Source organism: Microcaecilia unicolor, chromosome 12 (genome assembly GCF_901765095.1).
Source record: "Microcaecilia unicolor chromosome 12, aMicUni1.1, whole genome shotgun sequence".
Lineage (NCBI taxonomy): Eukaryota > Metazoa > Chordata > Amphibia > Gymnophiona > Siphonopidae > Microcaecilia > Microcaecilia unicolor.
In genome coordinates, this window is record NC_044042.1 from 48,324,833 (window position 1) to 48,347,008 (window position 22,176).

The 22,176-nt window shown below is 42.2% G+C and overlaps 1 protein-coding gene across 1 annotated transcript in view; it reads right to left on the reverse strand.

Annotated features, from left to right (window-relative positions):
- The window catches only part of PCSK7 (proprotein convertase subtilisin/kexin type 7), a 45,164-nt gene that overhangs the window by 11,369 nt on the left and 11,619 nt on the right, over nt 1-22,176 (reverse strand). Inside the window, 4 exon segments of the mRNA XM_030220867.1 lie at nt 4,534-4,636; nt 5,153-5,260; nt 7,388-7,555; nt 20,820-20,920. Of these exon segments, the coding sequence (XP_030076727.1) occupies nt 4,534-4,636; nt 5,153-5,260; nt 7,388-7,555; nt 20,820-20,920 (480 nt within the window).

Genomic DNA, 22,176 nt, shown 5'->3' on the forward strand with positions numbered 1-22,176 from the left:
TCTTTCTCTCTTCTCTGTTCCCCTCCTCGCAGGTCCAGCACTGCTCCTTCACCTCTCTCACTTCTCTGCAGGTCCTGTAAAGTTCAAGTTGGTTGCTGGTGGCAGCAGCATGACAGGCTACCTTCAGCCAGCCCCTGGGTCTTCCCTCTACTGCATCCCACCCACAGGAAATTGCATCAGAGGAGGGAGTGAGAGAGACAGAGAGAGATGATGAAGCGGGGGGGGGGGGGGGGGGAGAAATTGGACTAGAGGGGAAAAGGAGAAATGGTTTAACCTGTAGACCAGGTGAGGTCAGAGACTGGTTATTTTGGGGCCCTTAATTGCCGGCACCCTGGGCCACAGCCTCACCTGGTCCAATTGATAAGCTGGCCCTGCTCCAACCCCCAAAGTACCTGCTGTACAACGCCTTGGGTGAATCTCATCATAAAGGCGATGAATAAATCCCAATAAATAAAAATTCCTTCTTCTAATGTGGCTATAACTATATGCATCAGAGAAGCTGTGCTCTTATGTCCTTCCGCATTCTCTGTGTTCCTCTTGGAATAATCTTCTGTCCGTCCCCCTACGCTCCAATATTTACCTGGAGATTACATGCTGCTCTTCTTTATGGAACATGAATCCTAATCAGAGGAACCAGCTCTGTGGATGCTGAGTGACCCCTGTACTTAGCAAGCTCTTTCACTGCGTCCAGGTGGCTTAGGTGCATGATTGGTGTATGAGTGATTTAACCTGTCCTATTTTAAGTGGTTTTCTTTTCAAATATATACTATTTTATGATTCAACAATTTTTATTGACGACATAATACCAATTTACACGAAAAGCACAGATCAAGGCTTTAGATTTGATTACTTACAGTCCGTACATCAAAGAACTGCGGATAATGCCCACCTACAACCATCATCAATGAATTTTAACATTAACATTCCCTCCTCCCAATCCCCCCTACCATCCTGTTGCTCCCCCACACAAACCAAATGAGAGAAAAGAAGAAAAAGAAAGAAAAAAACCCCAAAACTCAGTTCTCGAGAAGAGGGACCCCAACCATACAAATATATATTATTTCAACTGTGTTGTAAGCCCACCATAGCCTGGTCTCAGATTTGGTGGGCTGCCAAATGTGTAATAAACATATTGTGTTTGGCACCTTCAATCATTTTGAAATGTTGGTGCCTATCTAAATAATGGCTTTACCCAAAGTTCAAAGCAGGCCTAAAATCCTGCTGGGTGGTATTCAATGCCACTGACAATTGTGGACTGAATTAGACACAAATATTCAATGCCAAGCCATGTCCAGACGTCGGTATTGAATATCTGGGTCTTTAGAGGACCCACCCAGAAGTTATACGGATGCCATCTAATATTCAGTGTGAAAACACAACTCAAAAAAAAAAAAAAAAGGGTATACCAAAACACTCTCACAATATTCAAATATCAAAGCAAAACAGTGAGCACTGCTACATCAGACTGACCAGTGAAAACAACCTCATAAAAACACAAGTAGAGTATCAGAACGTTGTCGATAAAGACTCACAAACAGGTTATGGGGCCTCTTATGGGACATTCCATTACAAGCCCAAATGTTTAAGTCTTCTGTTCATCAATCATTTACTCCTCAAAATGTTCCAAAAATTTTGCATTGTTTAAAGTCTCAATAAACTGTAGCTATCTTTATTTAACACATAAGATTGCTTTCTTCTGATTGATGAACAGAAGACTTAAAATTTGGGCTTGTAACAGGATATCCCATCAGAGGCCTCATAACCTGTTTGTGAGTCTTTACAGACAACGTTCTGATACTCCTTTTGTGTTATTTTATGAGGCTGTTTTCATTGGCCAGTGTGGTGTAGCATTGCTCACTCTTTTGCTTTGATATCTAATATTCAGTGCCGGGACCTACATACTTAACCAGGCAAAACATAGTACTGACTGCTGCCTGGTTAGGTTTGCAGATACTGGCACCGAGTATTGCCGGAACCTGCATAGCTTCCAGGTCCATCATGGTTCTGCCTAAAGATGACTGTGACACTAATCGGGCAGTGTTGAGGCTATTCAGGGGCACTGCCTCATTATGTACCGCTGAATATTCCCCTCCCGGCATCTCCAGCCTGTTAAACCTCTTTGAATATCTACCCCTTGGTATTTCACCTAGGCTGTCAATAGTGACTAGGAACATTTTCAGATTTCATTAACCTGGACTTATCTGTTCAGTCTTTTTGTTTCTTTGGAGTCAGATTGTCTAACTCTTCCCACCTATACCTTATCTTTCGCACTCCCCTCTGTCTATGCAAGTCTATTTTAGCTTTTTGCCATCTATATTGCTCATGTACACTGTCTTGTGGTGCTCCGAGTGAAAGAAAGAGGGTGTGGACAAGTTCCTGGAGGAAAAGTCCATAAAAAATTATTAGCAGGGTAAATTCAGGAAGGCTTTTGCTTATCTTTGAAATGAACTATGAGAAACTGGATTTAAATTGTGGAATCTTCTAGGTACTTGTGATCTGAATTGCTAAATGTCAGAGACGGGATGCTGGGCCTGATGGACCCTGGTCTGACTCAGAACGGTATGACTATATTCTTAATCAGACTAGATAAAGAGAAATATTAGCTGCATTTGATGGGTGAAATTTTGTCAGCACATTTACTTTGTCAAATACCTGTGAAAGCTGCCTCGTTTAGGTTGGCCGGTGAGAGTAAACCTGTAACAATCAGGTGTGAGGATATCAACATGACATCCTTGATCTATTTTTTTCTGATCTAGCAGTTTTCTCCAGCTTCACATGCCTCATTTGCACTACATTTGTCCCCATTTTCTTCCTTCACAAGCATACTTAAAATGGGATGAGCTACAGTGCCAGGCCCAGCCCCCACAGCACCCCTCTCATATATGTGAGGAATTGTTTTCAAAGGCATTTATTCATGCATGCCCTGCAGCTCCGCATCAATCTCATATGATGCATCAGTCAGACGGGATACACTGCAATGCCCAGCAAGGGCAGCCTTCTTATCCCCAATAATGCATCAGAAGCTAGGAAACACTGCCTAGTTAAGTAATGGTAACTTAAACAAACAACTCCTGGATGAATAACTACACGTCTCAGAGTGACCTTTCAGCAGGACATGTAGCCAGAGAATGTGTGAGATCTGTTTGTACTGCAGTCTCATTTTGATTATTACAGGGAAATCCTGTTCCTTGGAAGTATGAAAAAACTAACTAAAAAGGAGAATGAAGCTGACACAAGGAAGATTGAAAGTAATCAATCTGCAGAAGTATCTATTAGTTTATACAGGGTACAAAGTGTCGGGTACAGGATATGGCTGAGATGTTAGAGTGAAGGACTTACACTCTCTGTCCTAATCTGAGTTTCTCTCTCTGGGAGGTAGAAAGGAATTGTTTGCAGGCTGTTGGCCAGCCAACTCAGAAGCAGCAACATTACCTAAAATGGTGAAGGAAAGACTAACAAGTTTGGCTGCAGCCCAGATATGTTCAGTGGTTTCTCTGTTTTGCTGACTTCCCAGAGGGTGCTCTGGTTTTTATAAGACAGCAATTTATTACATATGAGAGACAGAGGGATTAAAAAAATACCTTCTCAGAAAAGTGGAGCACAGTGACATAACAGCACAATTAGGGAGCACCAGCTCTTCTTGTTCACTCCCCACCCCATTTTTAACTCCTTCTTTGTCAAATTTCTCTTTCTCCCCTTAATGTGTTTATCTGTCCATCTCCTATGCATTTCCAAGGGACAGAATAGTCTTTCCCTACTTGGTTCCCAAAATTTCTTTAGAAGCTTATGTACTGTAAACATGGTGGTCTTGAGGAAGATCTGCCATCTGCAAAGAATCCAATCAACATGAACCAATACAAATATTACCCAAGATGATACAGAAATTTTTCAGATTGTTGAGACCTCTTCTTCAGATACGACTTGGAAGAAGGAAGATCATAATTTCTGAGTTCATCTAAAAGTGGTCCAGTAAAAGGCATGACAACCTCTGAAGAGCTTATAGCACCAGGGCCACCGAGAGGGGGGGCAGGGGGGACAAACTTCCCCGGGCCTAGGCCTCCAAGGGGGGCCCAGCGCTGGGGTCAGGCCGCCGGCACTGCAGTCCCCGGTCTCACCTGCCTGCCCTCGCCTCCGTCGACAGCCCCCCTCCGTCCGCCACCGGGCCTCCTGCATTAAAATCGGCAGCGCCTCAGCTTCATGTGGAAAGGCAGATCACCTCCCTTTGGGCCCATGTCCCGCCCTTGTGGAAACTGGAAGTTACATCAGAAAAGGGCGGGACACAGTGAAGGAAGGCCCGAAGGGAGGCGATCTGCCTTTCTACACGGAGGTGATGCATTGCCGATTTTAATACAGGGGGCCCGGTGGCGGACGGAGGGGGGCTGTCGACGGAAGCGAGGGCAGGCAGGTGAGACCAGGGACTGCAGTGCTGGCAGCCTGGGAGCAGAAGGGGGCGGCAGCGGCAGCCTTGCCCCGGGCCCGGCTTAGTCTCTCGGTGGCCCTGCCTAGCACTGGTCTGCATGGCCAATCACTTACCATTCCATGCGATCTCCAGCCTCCCAGGAGCCAATGGAATCCTCCGATCTTCTTTTAATACAGGACTGACATAGGAAGCCAAGTAAGGGACAGAGTCCCAGATCTGGGCAAAGAGGGAGAGAACAGAGACAGACATTGAATTCCCTTTCCTCTCTCTGTAACCAGAAGACATCCTTCCCACAGGGCTTCATCATTAATGCCACTTTATTTATTAAAGATGCCTTCTGAGATTTTGTAGCTCCCTGGAGTCAACCCTGGGTTGAGGGGGGAAGGGAGTAAAATAGTATGCATACATGTAATTTTTCTCTCCCTGCTGTTCTGCTCCCTACTTGGCCAGTTGCACAAATGGCAGATGCAAGGCTCAATTTACATATAAGCTAGAAAAACCACAGCTTAGGGCCTTGTTTTAAAAGGGGCCTCATGCTTCACTAAATAAATTAAGTGCATTTGTTATATACATATATATCAGTTACCCCATACACCTCTTCAAGGTCCTAGCTGTGGCTTTTTAAACATTTGCACATTTATAGAAGTACAGAAATGGATACAAATGTTTACCCGAGGGTCAGGGTGGTAGGGATGGAATGTGAATCCAAAAGGGAAAGCTGTCCCCAAGTACCTTTGCAGCATTGGTGAGCCTCCAAGCATTGAGTAAGCCAAAACCGTTTTTGTGACTGTGGCTGAAACCGGCTCCATTCGTCTCCCAGTCTGATGGGAGGTCATTGTACTGTAATGACACATTAGAACATCTCTATTACAATGCCTTTCCTCAGAATTCACTACTACTTTCTTATTTACACATAAGACACTGAGCACTATCAGTCCATATTTATACAGTGAAACAATTGCCAGCAAACCACGAACACCTCAATGCAATAGACTTTCTTCTGCTGTATGTTTGGTAGTAACAGCAACTGCCTATCAGCTAATCGGGGTGGGTTTGAAAATACAGTTCCATTAACTCTGTTCAAAATTGAAATTCAATTTGACTATAATAGAGAGAGTCTGGAATTGGAAATATAACTGGTGAAAGAAAATGGATTAGCCATGGAGTGAGAAACAGCAAAAAAGGATGAAACACTGCTCAGGACCTGGGAACTGTGGAATCTACAATTCCTAGCCCCCCCCCCCCCCAATAAAACCCAGTGTATTCAGAAAAGAAGAACTCCGTGAATGCAATTGTAAGGTAGCTCTGTTTAAACCTCCAATCAGGTGACAGCACTTGCATATGTTTCAAATTTATATCCTAATGCCTCCAGATCCTTCATTCTGGCAGCTTTCTCGTCTTCTCCAGCTGTGGAAAAAGTTGTCCTGAGCCAAGCAGGACTGCATTTTACATTTTACAGTAAAGTCAATGGTGCAGGGACTTAGGAGAAACACTGTGTAACCAAGCTCCAAATGGCAGATTAGTGAAACGCCTCTTTGGCACCAAGATCTTAGTTGCTCTCTGCCTGTATAAGGCAGAACCCAAGGGCTATTTGAACTTCTTCACAGTTTGCAAATCCCACTAGTGACAAAGGCCTGCTCTCACATCGCGTGCACTAAGCTCCAACAAGATGCATACAAAGAGCACCAAAACAAAATTACAACCATCACCGTCTCATAGTTTAGTATATTTATAATTTGCTATACTGCCTTTACTGCACAATACAGGCCAAAGTGGCGTACAATCAAATCAATACCAACAAAAGAACTCTAATAAAACTAAAGAAGAGATACATAAAACATCCACCACTAGAAAGCAATCATCAGCTTCCATACAATAGTAATCATGTGTACAGATGACACTTACAGACACATAGATAAATAATCGTAAGATTAAATTTCAAGATTACTACATAAAATGCTAAGTGTAGGCAGTGACAGAAGAATAAATTAAGGACCCCCAGAGTACAGAGAATCCACTCAGAAGATACAGGAGTGGGCCCCCAACCTCCCTGACCCCTTCTGCTCTGCAGGGGCTGTTTAGGTAGAATTTATACCACTAAAATCAGAAAATAGATAAGGACAACCCCACAAATATACCCAGGAGCAAGTGCACTGCCTATTATGATATCATTTGGATTGTACTGACATTTATCATATTTCTGTTACATGATTGTTCTACAATGCTTTTAAATGTGTACATTTCTGATACCGTTTCATGTTACTTCCATCTTTAGGACTCGATTTGCCATCTCCAGGTTTAACTCATTGATTGTATTGATGCTTATACTGGTCATTTTACTGATGCTACGCTATTAAGGGAAAGGGGAATGGGACTTGATATACCGCCTTACTGTGGTTTTTGCAACTACATTCAAAGCGGTTTACATAGTATATGCAGGTACTTATTTCTACCTGGGGCAATGGAGGGTTAAGTGACTTGCCCAGAGTCACAAGGAGCTGCAGTGGGAATCAAACCCAGTTCCCCAGGATCAAAATCCGCTGCACTAACCACTAGGCTACTCCTCCACTAGCAACATTCCATGTAGAATCTCAGATAGTAGCAACAGAATCTCAATAGTAGCAACATTCCATGTAGAATCTACAAATAGTTTCAACATTCCATGTAGAATCTGAAATAGGGAAAGGGAAATGGGACTTGATATACCGCCTTTCTGAGGTTTTTGCAACTACATTCAAAGCAGTTTACATATATTCAGGTACTTATTTTGTACCAGGGGCAATGGAGGGTTAAGTGACTTGCCCAGAGTCACAAGGAGCTGCAGTGGGAATTGAACCCAGTTCCCCAGGATCAAAATTCGCTGCACTACTAGGCTTCCCCTCCAAAATTCTAAGTTTTATATCAAGCTGGGGGAATCTCTTCATAAATGCTTTTAATAAATCCCAATCAATCAAGCACTCTTCTCACCTTGATAGCGGTGAAGACTATTATATGCTGCACATCTCTCCAGGTTAGGCAGGGTCGCACTTCTAGCATTAGAGCGATCATTCCAGCTGCAAGGGGGGCAGCAGCTGATGTCCCCGTGTGTCCTTCTGTACACCCTGTTCCCTTCATCATATCCCAGTCCGAGGTCACCTAAAACACACAAATTAACCGCTGAAAAGTCTGAAACCAAATGCTTTCAGAACCCAAACAAAGCCAACCCTTCCAAAGTACACCTGCAATCAATCAATCATATGTGACCTGGCACAGTCACTTTCACACATAAATAAATCTGGGTATATTAGATTGTTCAGTTGGATGCACACTTTCACCCTGAGAGCAGTCATGTTTTCTTGACAAACCTGGAAATTCAATGCCGGGCTGTGAAAAATTGCAGGAAAACCTTAGGAAATTGGAAGACTGGCCATCCAAATAGCAGATGAAATTTAATGCCCACATGATTCTTATTTGACATTTGTTTTACATTAACCATGTTCCCATTATCCTTTTTACTACTCCATATCCCTTCCTTTCCATTATCCTACGTCTACCTCCCAACGCTCAATTCCTTCTGCCCCAAATTCCTCTTATGTTCAATTTATTTATCCGTTGACCTCTTTAATTTTGCGTTCACTACAAACTGTATTTTCTTCTTGCAACTTTGTAATTCATTATATTGTTACTATGTAAGCCAAATTGAGCCTGCCATGTGTGGGAAAGCGCGGGGTACAAATGTAATAAATAAATGTGGACAAATGCAAAGCAATGCGTATTGGAAAGAATAATCCGAATTATAGTTACCTGATGCTAAGGTCCACCTGGGGATCAGCACCCAAGAAAAAGATCTAGGTGTCGTTGTAGATAATACTCTGAAATCTTCTGCTCAGTGTGCAGTGGCAGCCAAAAAAGCAAACAGAATGCTAGGAATTATTAGGAAAGGGATGGTAAATAAGTCCGAAAATACTATAATGCCTCTGTATCGTTCCATGGTGGAACCTCACCTTGAGTACTGCCTTCAATTCTGGTCAACATATCCCAAAAAGTATCTAACGGAATTAGAAAAGGTTCAAAGAAAAGCAACCAAAATGATAAAAGGAGATGGAACTCCTATCACATGAGGAAAGGTTAAAGAGGTTAGGGCTCTTCAGCTTGGAAAAGAGAAAGCTGATGGGGGACATGATTGAGGTCTATCAAATCCTGAGTAGTGTAGTAGAAGTGAATCGATATTTTACTCATTCCAAACGTAAAAAAACTAGGGAATACTCAAGGAAGTTACATGGAAATACTTTTAAAACAAATAGAAGGAAATATTTCTTCACTCAATGAATAGTTAAGCTCTGGAACTCTTTGCCGGAGGATGTAGTAACAGCGGTTAGCCTATCTGAGTTTAAAAGGTTTGGAATGTTCCTGGAGGAAAAGTCCACAGTCTGCTATTGAGACAGACATGGGGAAGCTACTGCTTGCTCTGGGATTGGTAGTATGGAATGTTGCCACTATTTGGGTTTCTGCCAGGTACTTGTGGCCTGGCTTGGCCACTGTTGAAAACAGGATACTGGGCTACATGGACCACTAGTCTGATGCAGTATGGTTACTCTTATGTTCTTATGATTTGGGGTGGGGTGGGGGGGTGTTGACCGCTATGAACATAGCCGGTTAAGCTATTGGCTGACCAGCTAAGTTATAGCAGACCCAGACAGGCCTGCTATAGACCGACATAGTCGGCAACCAGGCTAGCAGCTAAGAGCTAATATGGAGCTGAGACAGCTGGAGTATCTCACACTGAATATTAGTGCTTAGCTAGCTTAAGGCTATTTAACTGGCCAGGAGTGGTCGGTTAAAGGGCACTGGATTTTGGGCAGATAGATTATTAAAAAAAACACAAGAGCCAATCCTGCCCCTACCACCTATTCTCAATCCCCAGGAATGGCTATATATATATATATATATATATATATATATATATATATATATATATATATATATATATCACAAAACCTTGGTGCATAGTTTGAGCACAGCAGGGGCACAGATAAAACATGTGTAGGACATATAGCTGCTCACAAGTTATCAGATATAACTTTTCACAGGGCCTCGGCAAAGAGATCCTTCTCTTTATTCTCCCTGGTTAAGACTGGAGAAAAAGCCAGTACATCCTAGATGGATTTTGAGCTCTTGGTAGGGTTACTATATAGCTCCAGAAAAAGGAGGACAGATTGAGCCAGTCTGGGTTTTACTTCCATTGCTTTCAATGGAAGCAAAACCTGGACTGGATCAATGTGTCCTCCTTTTTCTGGAGCCATATGGTAACCCTAGTTGGGCGGATCAAAGCCCAGGACAAGTTTTAAAAATAGCTGGCCACTTCACTGCAGGTTACCTCTTATCTGCCTTAACTAAAGAAGGAACAGTCAGTTCTCTGTAACAGATTAAACATAAACATGCACCACCTGCTGGCCAAACTGGAGAAATACACTTCAAGAAATAATTTATACAGGGTCCTTTTACTAAGGTGCGCCAAAAAATGGCATGTGCTGGTGTACACGCGTGTACTGGATGCGCGCAGGTCCATTTTTCAGCGTGACTGCAAAAAAGGTCTTTTTTTTTGGCCAAAAATGGACGTGCGGCAAAATAAAAATGGGAGTGCATCCATTTTGGGTCTGTAAGGTCTCATGACGATTACCGCCCGGTTTCTGCTGCGCTTAGTGGACGCACATCAAAAATGAAATTACTGCAAGGGCCACACGGTAGCCAGGCAGTAACTCCAAATTGACGCACGTTTGGCGAACGTAGGCACCTTAGTATATGTTTATGCAATTATTTTATTTTTACACTCAGATCTGCTTCTCCTCGCTCTGTATATTGTGCAGATTTAAGCCTCTTTTCTTGTTCTTACACCTCATACAGTCCTTGTGCACATTCCTAGTAGACTTGGAAGAGGATTGTAAAGGACATCTTTGGACAAAACAAATGAGCTTTAGGAGAATGAAAGAGCTTTAGGAGGAGGAAAGATACAAAGAGAAATGAACCAACTCTGAGGAGGGTACTGTGGGTTACAGCACACTGCAGATCTGAGTAACAGTGAAGGGCATATGTACAATGATAACCCAGAGAAAGAGTAACAGAAATGCTTGAGATTCTAGTGGCATCAGTGATAAAAGGTGACTTGCATAAGGTCAATGGGCTTAATGATTCTGTACTACCACTTGAAAACTTGGGGCTAGTATTACACCAACCTGAGCCCAGGGCAGTAACTTCTGCTGCAGTCAGGAAAATGTTAATGGTACAAAACTCGATAGGAAATGCAGCTGGCTGCCAGGGGCTATTAGTTCTTCACATTATAGGAAATCCAGTCTATAAGATATTAATAACTCTGCTGTGACTTCATAGCATTTCTAAACATTTATTAAACTGTGAAGAGCTGACTATTGGCAGGCAGCTGTTGGCTGTGGTAATTTCATATCAGGGCATGGGCAGGACTCACTAATTATACATATAACTTAATGAATACTGCAGTGATTCCCAAACCTGGTCTTGGAGGCGCCCAAGCCAGTCATTTTCGGGATATCTACAATGAATATTCATGAGAGAGATTTGCATGCCATGCAGACAGTGTGCTTGCAGGACCAGATTTGGGAACCACTGGAATAATATTAAGTTACATGTGTATCACCGGAACTTTAGGGCACACATTTACGCCAGTTCTAAGGCTGGCATAAAGCGCTTGTGCCTAAATTATATTAATATTCGATAAAGGAAAGTGGGTGCCTACTTTCCAGGCTCCTACCAGGCACCCTCAGGGCACCAATTTAAAGGTGCACAGTTACAAAATTAGCTCTGATGGGTGTTACTTTATAAATCATTTTCTGAGCAGGAAATGTCTCACAATATTGCACTGGGGCTTTACCGGAAAATACGTGTGGGGGAGAATATGCATACTTTCACACAGATCACACACTGGCATTCCCGGAGGCAGTGTCGGGGCAGAAATTAAACTAATGTGTATAATTTATAAAACACACACAAACTTGTTAGACCTGCCTTGGAACAGATGAAAATTTGTCGTTTTGCAGCATATTTTATTAAGGCATATTCACACGTACATTATAAAAAAAGGCCAGACCTCCTCCCCTTTTTCCTAGGCGCTGCTATAAAAAGTACCAGACAAAAATCTAAGTGCATACATTTTTCAACCTCATGCCTTCTCACTGGCACTACAGAAAATGTTTCTGTCTACAGTTATGATGGCTGCCAAGAGGAAATAACTAAACACTGGGCAAAAGCACTAACCCAGGGCTTTTTGCACAAGTTCTTGCTTGCATGATGTTTTTTGTGGAATTTCTCCCATTCCAGAAATGGCAGCGTTTCTAAATGGATTAAATAAATCAAGCAACTATTGCCTTATGCCCTCCTTGTCACAATGGATGTGGAACCATTATACAGCAACCCCCCCCCCCCCCCCCAATACTGATGGGACAGATAACTACCCTAGACCACCAAAACATAGCATAAACTACTGGTGGACTAATTACATATAATCTGACCCATAACTATTTCAGTTGAACTTGATGCTCGACACGTCCACACAGTGATCCCCAGATACATCCTACGATGGGAAGGTGCTCTCTGTTTTGATAGAGGTGCAAAGAATAATAGTGAAAGCCAACTCAAGTTATTGGACTTTTTCCAACTCAAGTGGACCTTGAACTTTTCAGCTTAATGTTGAGTGCTTGACATGAGCCAAGCGTGAAGTGATCTGTCATCTCACTCAGCAGCACCTAGTGGTTGTCATCTTGTTATGAGGATAACGTTCTAGTCATATGACACACATGCCACTTCAGCTTTGATAATTAAATAAAAACAAACAGATAACATTATCAGTACTCATATTCCACATAATCTGGCAAGTAGCTAATTTTAGTGATTAAAATTAAATCATAAACAGATCATCACATTACCATAATGAGATCTAAAAAATAATACCCATAATCTTAAAATTAACTCAGAACCATCTAAATGTCAGAAAACTACTGAAGACCACCCTGTTCAAGAAGGCTTACCCTCCAGACCCAACCTAACTTACTTCTTCTTTGTTATTGCAAAATTCATGGACCTTACTATCTTTGTTGTTTTTACGATACCTATATGAATATTATCTTCCATTACATTGTCTAATTGTATTTTCTGAATTGTAACCTGCCCTACGGTTTTGTGTAAGCCACATTGAGCTTACAACTAGTGGGAAAATGTGGGGTATAAATGTGTTAAATAAATAAATAAAATAAATAATATGGCATAAAAAACTACACAGGCAATGAAACAAAACAATTACACAAAATGAAACTTAAAACGATTCAAAAACTTAACCAAACAGGATATGGGAACTGCTACGGGCACCAGTATGACACCTTTTTATGAAAGGATTAGAAGAAACATTCATGAGTGAATGCCACACCAAACCTTTCAGATATTACCAGTACATCAATGATATCTTCAAGAGTTGGACTGAGAAAGAGAAAACAACCTTAAACATTTTTCACAACTCATGCAATGCATTCCACCTCACAACCATACTCGAAATGAGCTCCTGCCCAGTTAAATCATGTGGAGTGAGCTGCTCACTAATGCTCAGCAGCCCTTAATTGCCAGTGCCACTGAACATTGGCTTTGACTGCCACGGTGATCCCAGACGTTAAGCAGTTATGCAGCTGATATTCAGTGCTCATGCCCACTTGGCTAACTGGGCAAGTAGAACAGCATAAATAACAGTGTGGGTATGCACGGAATATCAGCCGTATGCGCGTTACTTTTGGATATTGCTGTTTACCTGGATATTCAATGCTGGTGCTTAGACATAGGCCAGAACTGAATACCTGGGTCTAATTTTGCCTGCAGCAGTGAGCGTTAAAAAAAACAAACAAACAGATCACCACCACAAGCTGAATATCGACTGGTTAGCTTTCAATTCCTAATGCAGGCCTTCGTTTTGCAAGCTCTGCTGCGTCAGCTACAATGTTACAATCTTGCTATGTCAAGAAATGAAGTAGACTTCTTGATATAGTGATACTGTAACAGTGCCCCTGACGCAGCAGAGCTTGTGAAATGAAAGCCTCGTTGGGCATTGAAAGCTAACAGGTCAAAATGATTTAACTGGCTAGAAATGGCTTCTGGCTGGTTAAATTGCTTCTTTGGGGCTATCCGGTCATATTCAGCAGTACTTAACTGGTTAGTGTCAAATTCAAACCTGGCTATTTTGGGGATGTCCCGGGGACAGATTCAGCATTTGGCTGGTTAAGTGTTGATATTGAGCACTTAACCAGCCAAGGTAACCACATAAATAGAACCAAATAAAAGTCAGTATGTGGTTCACCATAGCTGGTTAAGTGTTGAATATCACATTTAACCGGCTATGGCAGTGATGGCGAACCTATGGCACGCAGAGCCCTCTGTTGGCACGCGCGCTGTCGCCTCAGCCAGAGTCGTACTGCCGCTGTGAACTGCTGGTGCGATCGCGCTAGCAGTTCAACGTTGTGTCAGAGCGGAGGGCAGGCCCACCGGAAGTTCGTCGAGTATGGTTGTGAGGTGGAATGCATTGCATGAGTTGTTTATTTATTTATTATTTATTTATTTAACACATTTATTTCACCCACCGGAAGTTTGTTCCCTCCTCCCTTTGAGTTCCAGGCCCCCTCCCTCCAAATTGTAAAAGTCATCTATTTTACCTTGTCGGGGTTAAGGCGGCAGCATGCAGGCTCGGCTCGGTGCTTAGTTCAGTTTTCCCTTCTCTCTCTCTCTCAGCTCTGGTCCCGCCCTTGCGGAAACAGGAAATGAGGGCGGAACCAGAGCTGAGAGAGAGAGAAGGGAAAACTGAACTAAGCACCGAGCCGAGCCTGCATGCTTTTTACCGCTGCTGCCGCCCTAACATCAACGAGGTAAGATAGATTACTTTTAAAGTTTGGAGGGAGGGGGCCTGGAACTCGAAGGGAGGGAGGGGGGACCCTGGAACTGGGAGGGAGGTTAAATTGCCCTGTTGGCACTTTGCGATAAATAATTAGATTTGGGGTTGCTGTTTGGGCACTCGGTCTCTGAAAGGTTCGCCATCACTGGGCTATGGTGTTGCCGCTCCGTAAACCCAGAAATTCAATGCTGGAGCCTGCATATGGCCCAAGCGCTGCTGGCTGAATATTGATCCCTAAGTATTTATTGTGCAGTTGGTGGTTAAATGCTAATAAATATATAACCAAAATATAAATATTTTTTGGACAGTAGGAGCATTTGAGATTATGAGGTTAAGTAGAGGAGTTTATAGAGCCAATGAAAGCCATTCTATGCCCACTAAAGATATTGTTTGACTGAGTGTTGATTCTGGTTCACGTTGTTGCAACTCTATGAAGGAAGAATACACTACCCAGTGCAAAAAGTGTAAAGAGTGATGATAGATTGGTATAACCAAAACTTTGGACAAAGCAATAGAGTATGTCCCAGTTTGGGTGTAATGTTTAGAAAACTGCCTTCATGGAATAAATTTTATCCATGAAAAACTGCCCCCACCCCCACCCTATGATGTCAATGTAAAAAGCCTAAATGCACGGTTGCCACAGGTTGTACATGTACGTTACTGGCCAAGCAATGCAGAGAAGGACTGAGAACAGGTGTTAAACTCGTATGGCAGACACGGCCGAAAACTGCATTCAAACATGTGCTAACAAAAGCCGTTAAGTATTCTGCTCAATGCAGAGAAGGAAATAGTGGCTTTTGTCATGTCCACAACGTAATTTTTCGCTACGTCTGGGAAAACGTAGATAGTTTATTGAAGAGGATTTAATGACAGTTTTTAAGAATTAGCTGCCAGTTTTGTCTTCTGCACCCAGAAAGAACTGCCTACAAGTTTTTAAAAGATCAGCAAGAGGTAACAGATCACGTGCGCATGTCCAAACAAAAACCAGTGTCAGCACATATCGGAACCTGTTCTTCTGCGCATAAATATCAGCCTTGCAAAACTTCAATGTACAAGACGTTTTTGCGAGGCTGCTTTTTATATGAAGAATAACAGATGTTGATGTGTGCAGTCACTTTTGTTTGGACATACAGAAGCTGCACTTACTGTAAACCTTTGTGCACGTGCCCAGTAGGCTCCCCAGATCACAATGCACACTCTGTGCACACAAAATTTGCAAACACGTAACTTTCTGCATGGCATAGTATTTCGCTTGTGATAGAAAAGACAGCTGCATGCAGCTCTACCACATGGCTTCCTGGATAGTCCTTTGTATATGAGTTGAAGTATTAGTACTGTGGAACAATGCATACATTTGTATTTGCATTTAGCAGAGGCATATCTGGGGGTGGGGATGTACAAGAATATGTGCTTTATATTAGTGTAAGAAGTACACACAGACAAAACAGGCGCAAGCTTCTATGGGTACTTTTCCTTAGGAAGATTTCAAAGTGAAGGTACCCACATATTTTAAACTTTCAGAACTGTTGCAAAGCCTGTGGATAATGCAGACAATCAGGAAGGATTTTTTGCATGCATAAAGGTTTTTATAAAAATTACCCTAGGGGTTGCATGCAGAAAAGTACAAACGTTGACAAGAAGGCATGTGCTTGTATGTGTCCCACAAGTAGGCAAGCTCAGGGACAGAGTTTGGGCAGATTCATGACTTACACATGTTGTTTATAAGAAACATGTATATCAGAGCTGTCCAACCTCAGTCCTCGAGGGCCACAATACAGTCGGGTTTTCAGGATTTCCGCAATGAATAAGCATGAGATCTATTTGAAAGCATGCACTGTATGCAAAAAGAATACATGCACATTCATTGGGGAAATCCTGAAAAACCGGCCTGGCAAGAGCTGAGGCTGGACATCTATGATGTCAAATCAATTGTTCACTCTTTCAAAAAGCACACAGACTGGGGGACATGCCACAAAGTTACATAGTAATATTTTTAAAACAAAGAGGAAGAAATACTTTTTCAATCAACATACAGTTGAGCCCTTAAACTCATTACTGGAAGATGCGGTGAAAGCAGTTAGCATATCTGGATTAAAAAAAAAGGTTTGGACAAGTTCCTGAAGAAACAGTCCATAATGAGCTATTAAGATAGATACGGGAAAAGTCAAGGAGGTTAGATAAAACAGGAGACAAAGTGACGTCAAAACATTGAAGCAATTAGGTTTGTCTCTGTTACTCCTTCCCTGCGTGGCCGTTCTGCGTACACTCAAAACAAAGCAAACAAACCTATGAGCTGTTGCATCCACTTTGTCGTTCTTTATTGTGGTAGCATTTTTATTTAATATTTCTTATATTTTCAAAACTCTGCCGCACGACTAATATTTCGCCAAAGTCGTTATGCCCATATCAGCCCTCTCCTGAAATCGCTTCACTGGCTCCCTATCCGTTTCCGTATACAATTCAAGCTCCTCTTGTTGACCTATAAGTGCATTCACTCTGCAGCCCCTCACTACCTCTCCACCCTCATCTCTCCCTACACTCCTTCCCTAGAACTTCATTCACTAGGCAAATCTCTCCTAGTTGCACCCTTCTCCTCCATCGCTAACTCCAGACTCCGCTCCTTCTATCTTGCCGCACCTTATGCCTGGAATAGGCTTCCTGAGCCATTACGTCTAGCTCCATCCCTGGCTGCCTTCAAATCCGGGCTAAAGGCCTACCTGTTTGATGCTGCTTTCGACTCCTGACTTATCACTTTTATCTTATCCTTGTGTCCTTCTGTCTGTCCTTCCCTTATCCTTATTGATCCTGTCGGTTTGTCCTGATTTAGATTGTAAGCTCTTTTGAGCAGGGATTGTCTTTCTTCATGTTCAATTGTAAAGCGTTGCGTACGACTGGTAGTGCTATAGAAGTGATTTATAGTAGTAGTAGTTATATTTTCAAACATGCCAGCTTGTGGAACATCTGGATGTACATAGAGGAATTATAATAATGGAATAACTTGTCATAGGTAGAGTAGTAATTTGTTATAAATCGTAATCAATATGTCATTTGGAGGGGCTGATTATAGGAACACCCTAGCACATGTTGTATTCGTACAGAGATTTTTATGTTTGAACAATTTTATTGTTATTAATGACAAACAATATAACAATTGAACAAGTATCCCACAGAATCTCTCATTCGCCCATCACATATATCGATATGTTCTTATAACAGATTCAATGACTTTCTGTCTTAATACTCCCCTTGTAGAGGAATCGCATAATGTCTACAAGTACAATCTATACTTTCTAGAAGCACGATTCCACAGATAAACAACAATAAGGTACCTACTACATAATCCTCCTTCCCTCCCCAAACCCCCCCCCCCCGTCTATAACTTCCCCCCTCCCTCCCCACCCTAGCCCTCCCTTTTCCCCATCCCCCCAGCCACCCCCCCTCCCCTCTCCCCCTACTCAGCCTGGAAGAACTTTATCGAATCAAAAATAGGAAGTTCACTTTGCATTAAGAAGTAGGCTCCGGCCTCTTGGGCTTAGAATACGTAAGTAAGGACCCCAAAGGGCCAAAAATGCAATCCTCTTTTTCTGCGAGAATCTAATCTCATTAGCCTCCCAGGAAATCAGCTGATGCAACTGATTCCTCCAGTGCCAGTAAGCCGGAGGGTCTTTGACCGTCCAGTATTGTAGTATGCATTTCTTCGCCAGTAAACACATCTTGCGAATTAACAATACTTCAAAGCGGTTCTGTCCTCTAAAGGACTCTGCAGATCTAAAATTAATTGTTCAACTGTTCCCCGGGTCCTGATCGTACAGAGATTTTTTTCTCCTGATAAAGGGCCACTAAAATAGGAATCATGTTTTGAGAATCAGGTGTCTCAACATTCGAGTTTCTATTTGTTTTATTTATGGCATTTATATCCCACATTAAACGTGAATTAGGTTGAAACCTAGAAGTATTTAAAAATTGTTTTTTTCCTGTGCCTACACCAAAAGAAAAAAGATAGCATATGGGAACTTGCTCCTTTTGTTTGTGGATTGCAATTCTATATATTATTTATTGCATTGGTGTCTCACATTTTCACACCTTTTGGTAGGTTCAATGTGGCTTACATGGAAACAACCGGGGCAGTTACAGAGTATTGAGCGGGGTTAGTAGTTTGAAGAAGATAATGAGTCTGTGGAGCTTCCTCGTGGACAGTACTGAGCTTGGTTAGGAACATAGGAGATTCTAAGGGGACAGATATTGAATAATGACGGCAGAGCTACCTTCATGCAGAAGTCCAGAGGTCAGTCCTAAATGTGCCAACGTTGTTCAGTTCAGCACACTATTAGGGGCCAGGTTTCATACAAAGTTAATTATGTTCAATGAAAAATAATCTCTTGGCTTAGGCTGCTTTCTATGTAAATATTCCATCACTTTTTCATTATTGCTACCAAGTATTACATATTTTACATATTTACAGGCATTTGCTTTAAACTTTGTTTTAATTCATTATCCAGTCCTTACATGCACATGGATTTGCTTTTTAAACCCAAAGGTGAATCCTAAGGGTGGTGGAACAATTAGGTATGAACTGTGTATTTCTGACTTTACTTGTTTTGGCCTGCTTTCGGTCCTCTGATCTGTACATCTTCTGGTCTGGAATTTTGGAAGTTGGAAATGAAAAAAATAAAAATGAAGTTTTGGATGTTACTCTGTAGAAGTTGTTGTTAGTTTTGCAATGTGTGTAAGGATTCCTGTTCCGGTGTATGCATGTGATAATATTTGAATAACTGTCATAATTATGGCTATGATTTTCTGAACATGCGGCATCATTAAAGGGACAGACATAAATGCTCAGTTGGGTATATATGTTAATCTCAACTTGTTAAATGTTTCAGATATACCCTGTTTCCCGAAAGTAAGACCTAGTAGGGTTTTCCTGAATTGGTAGATATAAGGCCTCCCCCGAAAGTAAGACCTAGCAAATTTTTGTTTGAAAGCAGGGCCGCCGAGAGCCGACAAGGCCGCCCCCCGGGCCGCCCCCCCGTCACTCCCGGAATTAACCTTGAACGCCTCCTTTGAACTTCGCAGCAAGCAGCAGCAGGGCAGACCTCTCCTTCCTTCCGGTGCCCCGCCCTCGCGGATGTTACGTTCAGGCAAGGGCAGGACACGGATGGAAGGAGTGGCCTGCCCTGTTGCTGCTTGCTGCAAAGGTGAAAGGAGGCGTTTAAGCTTAGTTCCAGGAGCGACAGAGGGCGGACGGGCCAACCCCGATCCAACCCCGATGTTTCTCCGAAAAATAAGACAGCCCCTGAAAATAAGACCTAGCACATTTTGGGGGGCAAAAATTAATATAAGACAGTGTCTTATTTTCGGGGAAACACGGTATCCAGCTATTTGCTCCCATGATATAACTGAATTCTATTATTCTGACTCACTGTATTTTTCAAATGTAAGCCACATTGAACCCGAGTTTGCTTGGGATAATGTGTGATATAAATGCAAAAAAACCCCACAAACTTTATTCTCCACCTTTTAAGACACTGTCTATCAAGCTGGATGGTGATGGCACAAGGAAAGCAAGTTTGGTCCAGGGAAGACTAACTCAAAATAACCTGTTCCTTAACTGGGCCCTAATATTACCATATTGAAAATGCAACCATACAATGCCTCTGTGGTTATATTCCACTAATAAGTAAAATGATTAACTGGTTTTCTGAAAGGATTATGTAAACTTTGGATGAATGACTAGGGACACAAACATACACTTATTTATCAATATCACAATTCCCTCATGTAAGCCACAATCTTTTAGGGTGGGTAGTGTTCACAATGAGCTCTTTTTATTATAGACTAGATAGCGATAAAGAGTTTTCAGTTTTGGCACAGTATATCACAAGAACAAATATAAGAAAACCAATGGACTGCATTAGGGGATTATAGCTCATGTAGTTTAAACAAAAGAGATCTGCATGAAACAAAATATTTATTTTTGACTTAAAAAACTACTTGTCCCTGAAGCATGTTCAAAACAGAATAATCCATTTGTGTATCTAAAAGGTAAACGTCTACGAAACAGATGAAGTACAGATCAATGCATGGGAATAGAAGGCATGCGCAGGAGTGAGGTGTTTGCTGACCAATATGATAAGAAAGACAATATTTTATTCTGCTATAACTGGGATACTATATTTCTTTATCTCAGACACACCTTGGGAAAATCTGAGACATATTTTACACAGCTAATGGCACTGAGAAGAACAAACTGCCACCTCTTCTCTTGAAGGAAATATTTATCTCTGAACATTAGGCAAGAACAAGATGGCAGCCAAGATACTGGAATCTTTGCCCTTATGGCTGGAGCACAAGATAAAGACCTGGTGGTGAAATGCTCTCATTATACGCTGGTGGACACAGTTACCCATTGTCCCTGGCGGGACAGCAGCGATCCTGCCTAGAGCGTTTCTGCAATTTACTACTTACGATACTTCTCATCCATTGATCCCCACTGCTGAAGGTGACGGCAAGCATGGATGCACACTCCTCTGCATAAAACGGCATGCGTCCAGCTTCGTCTACTGCACCTGCAAAGAGGATGCCACATCAAGCAGTGCTGTACCAAAGCCATCTGCAGCTCTCGTCTGTGTCCTGCGCAAGGAGACACCAACTTTCACCATTACAACTGAGAGAATCGTTGTGCACCTCACAGCTCTCACCTGCGCCAACGTAATCTCCTACACTGCAACTTGCTTGAGACGTTGCTCTCCTTGACCTCCCCAGTCCTTGTAATCTCTCTGCCAACATGCTGCCCGGATGAAGATTTCTACTTTATTTTGGCTTGCTGGGAAATCTAGACTCCTGGACTTGGCTCTCGGAGCTACACATCACCCAAGGGTGATTTGCACATACAAGGGGCATTACTCAACAACAGCAATCAACTTGATTACCACCAAAGCTATTTTGATCCTGTTCAAACATGGGGGGGGAGAGGGGGGGAGTTGCTAATTCTAAAACTTTATGTCCATATATAGGCACCCATTCTATAAAACCAGGGGTTTTCAACCCGGTCCTCAGACACACCTAGCCAGTCATGTTTTCAGGATACCCACAATGAATATGCATGAGAGAGATTTGTATACAATGAAGGTAGTGCATGCAAATTTCTCATATGCATATTCAGTATGGGTATCCTGAAAACCTGACTCACATTCATTGTTGATTTAATCATGAATTGATAATGAGTGTGACAGTTGGGCAGACTGGATGGACTGTTGCGGTCTTTATCTGCCATCACTTACTATGTTATGTTATATTATGTTACTAGGTGTGTCCTGAAGACTGGGTTGAGAACCCCTGCTATAAAGGGAAGTAGGCACCTATTTTCCTCTCAGAAATACTAGCGTAACCGAGTTTATACATGTGTGCGCGCTTAGGCAAAAGTACCTAAATGCTAAAGATACATATGGAAATTACAGTAGTCTGTAAGTTATGTGCCTAAGTGTGAGTCCCGCCCACACTCTGCCCCCATAAATACACCACCTGTAAAATATGTGCATATTTACAGAATGGCACGGAGGAGAATTTTGGCATTTACGCTCATATGCTTAGATGCCATTATTTCAATTATTTGCATGCATAATAGGTGCATAAAGTTTTTACCAAATTTACCCCCTAAACGTATAAACTATCCACATAGAGGCTGAATATCACTGCTATATGGATAGGTTTTGTTTTTTTTTTTGTTTGCTATCCACACTCCACCCTCCCTCTGTCCCTTCACTGTATGGAAAGTGCTGGGGTGGTTGAACTAGTTTCACTCCAGCACTATCTGTACAGCTTT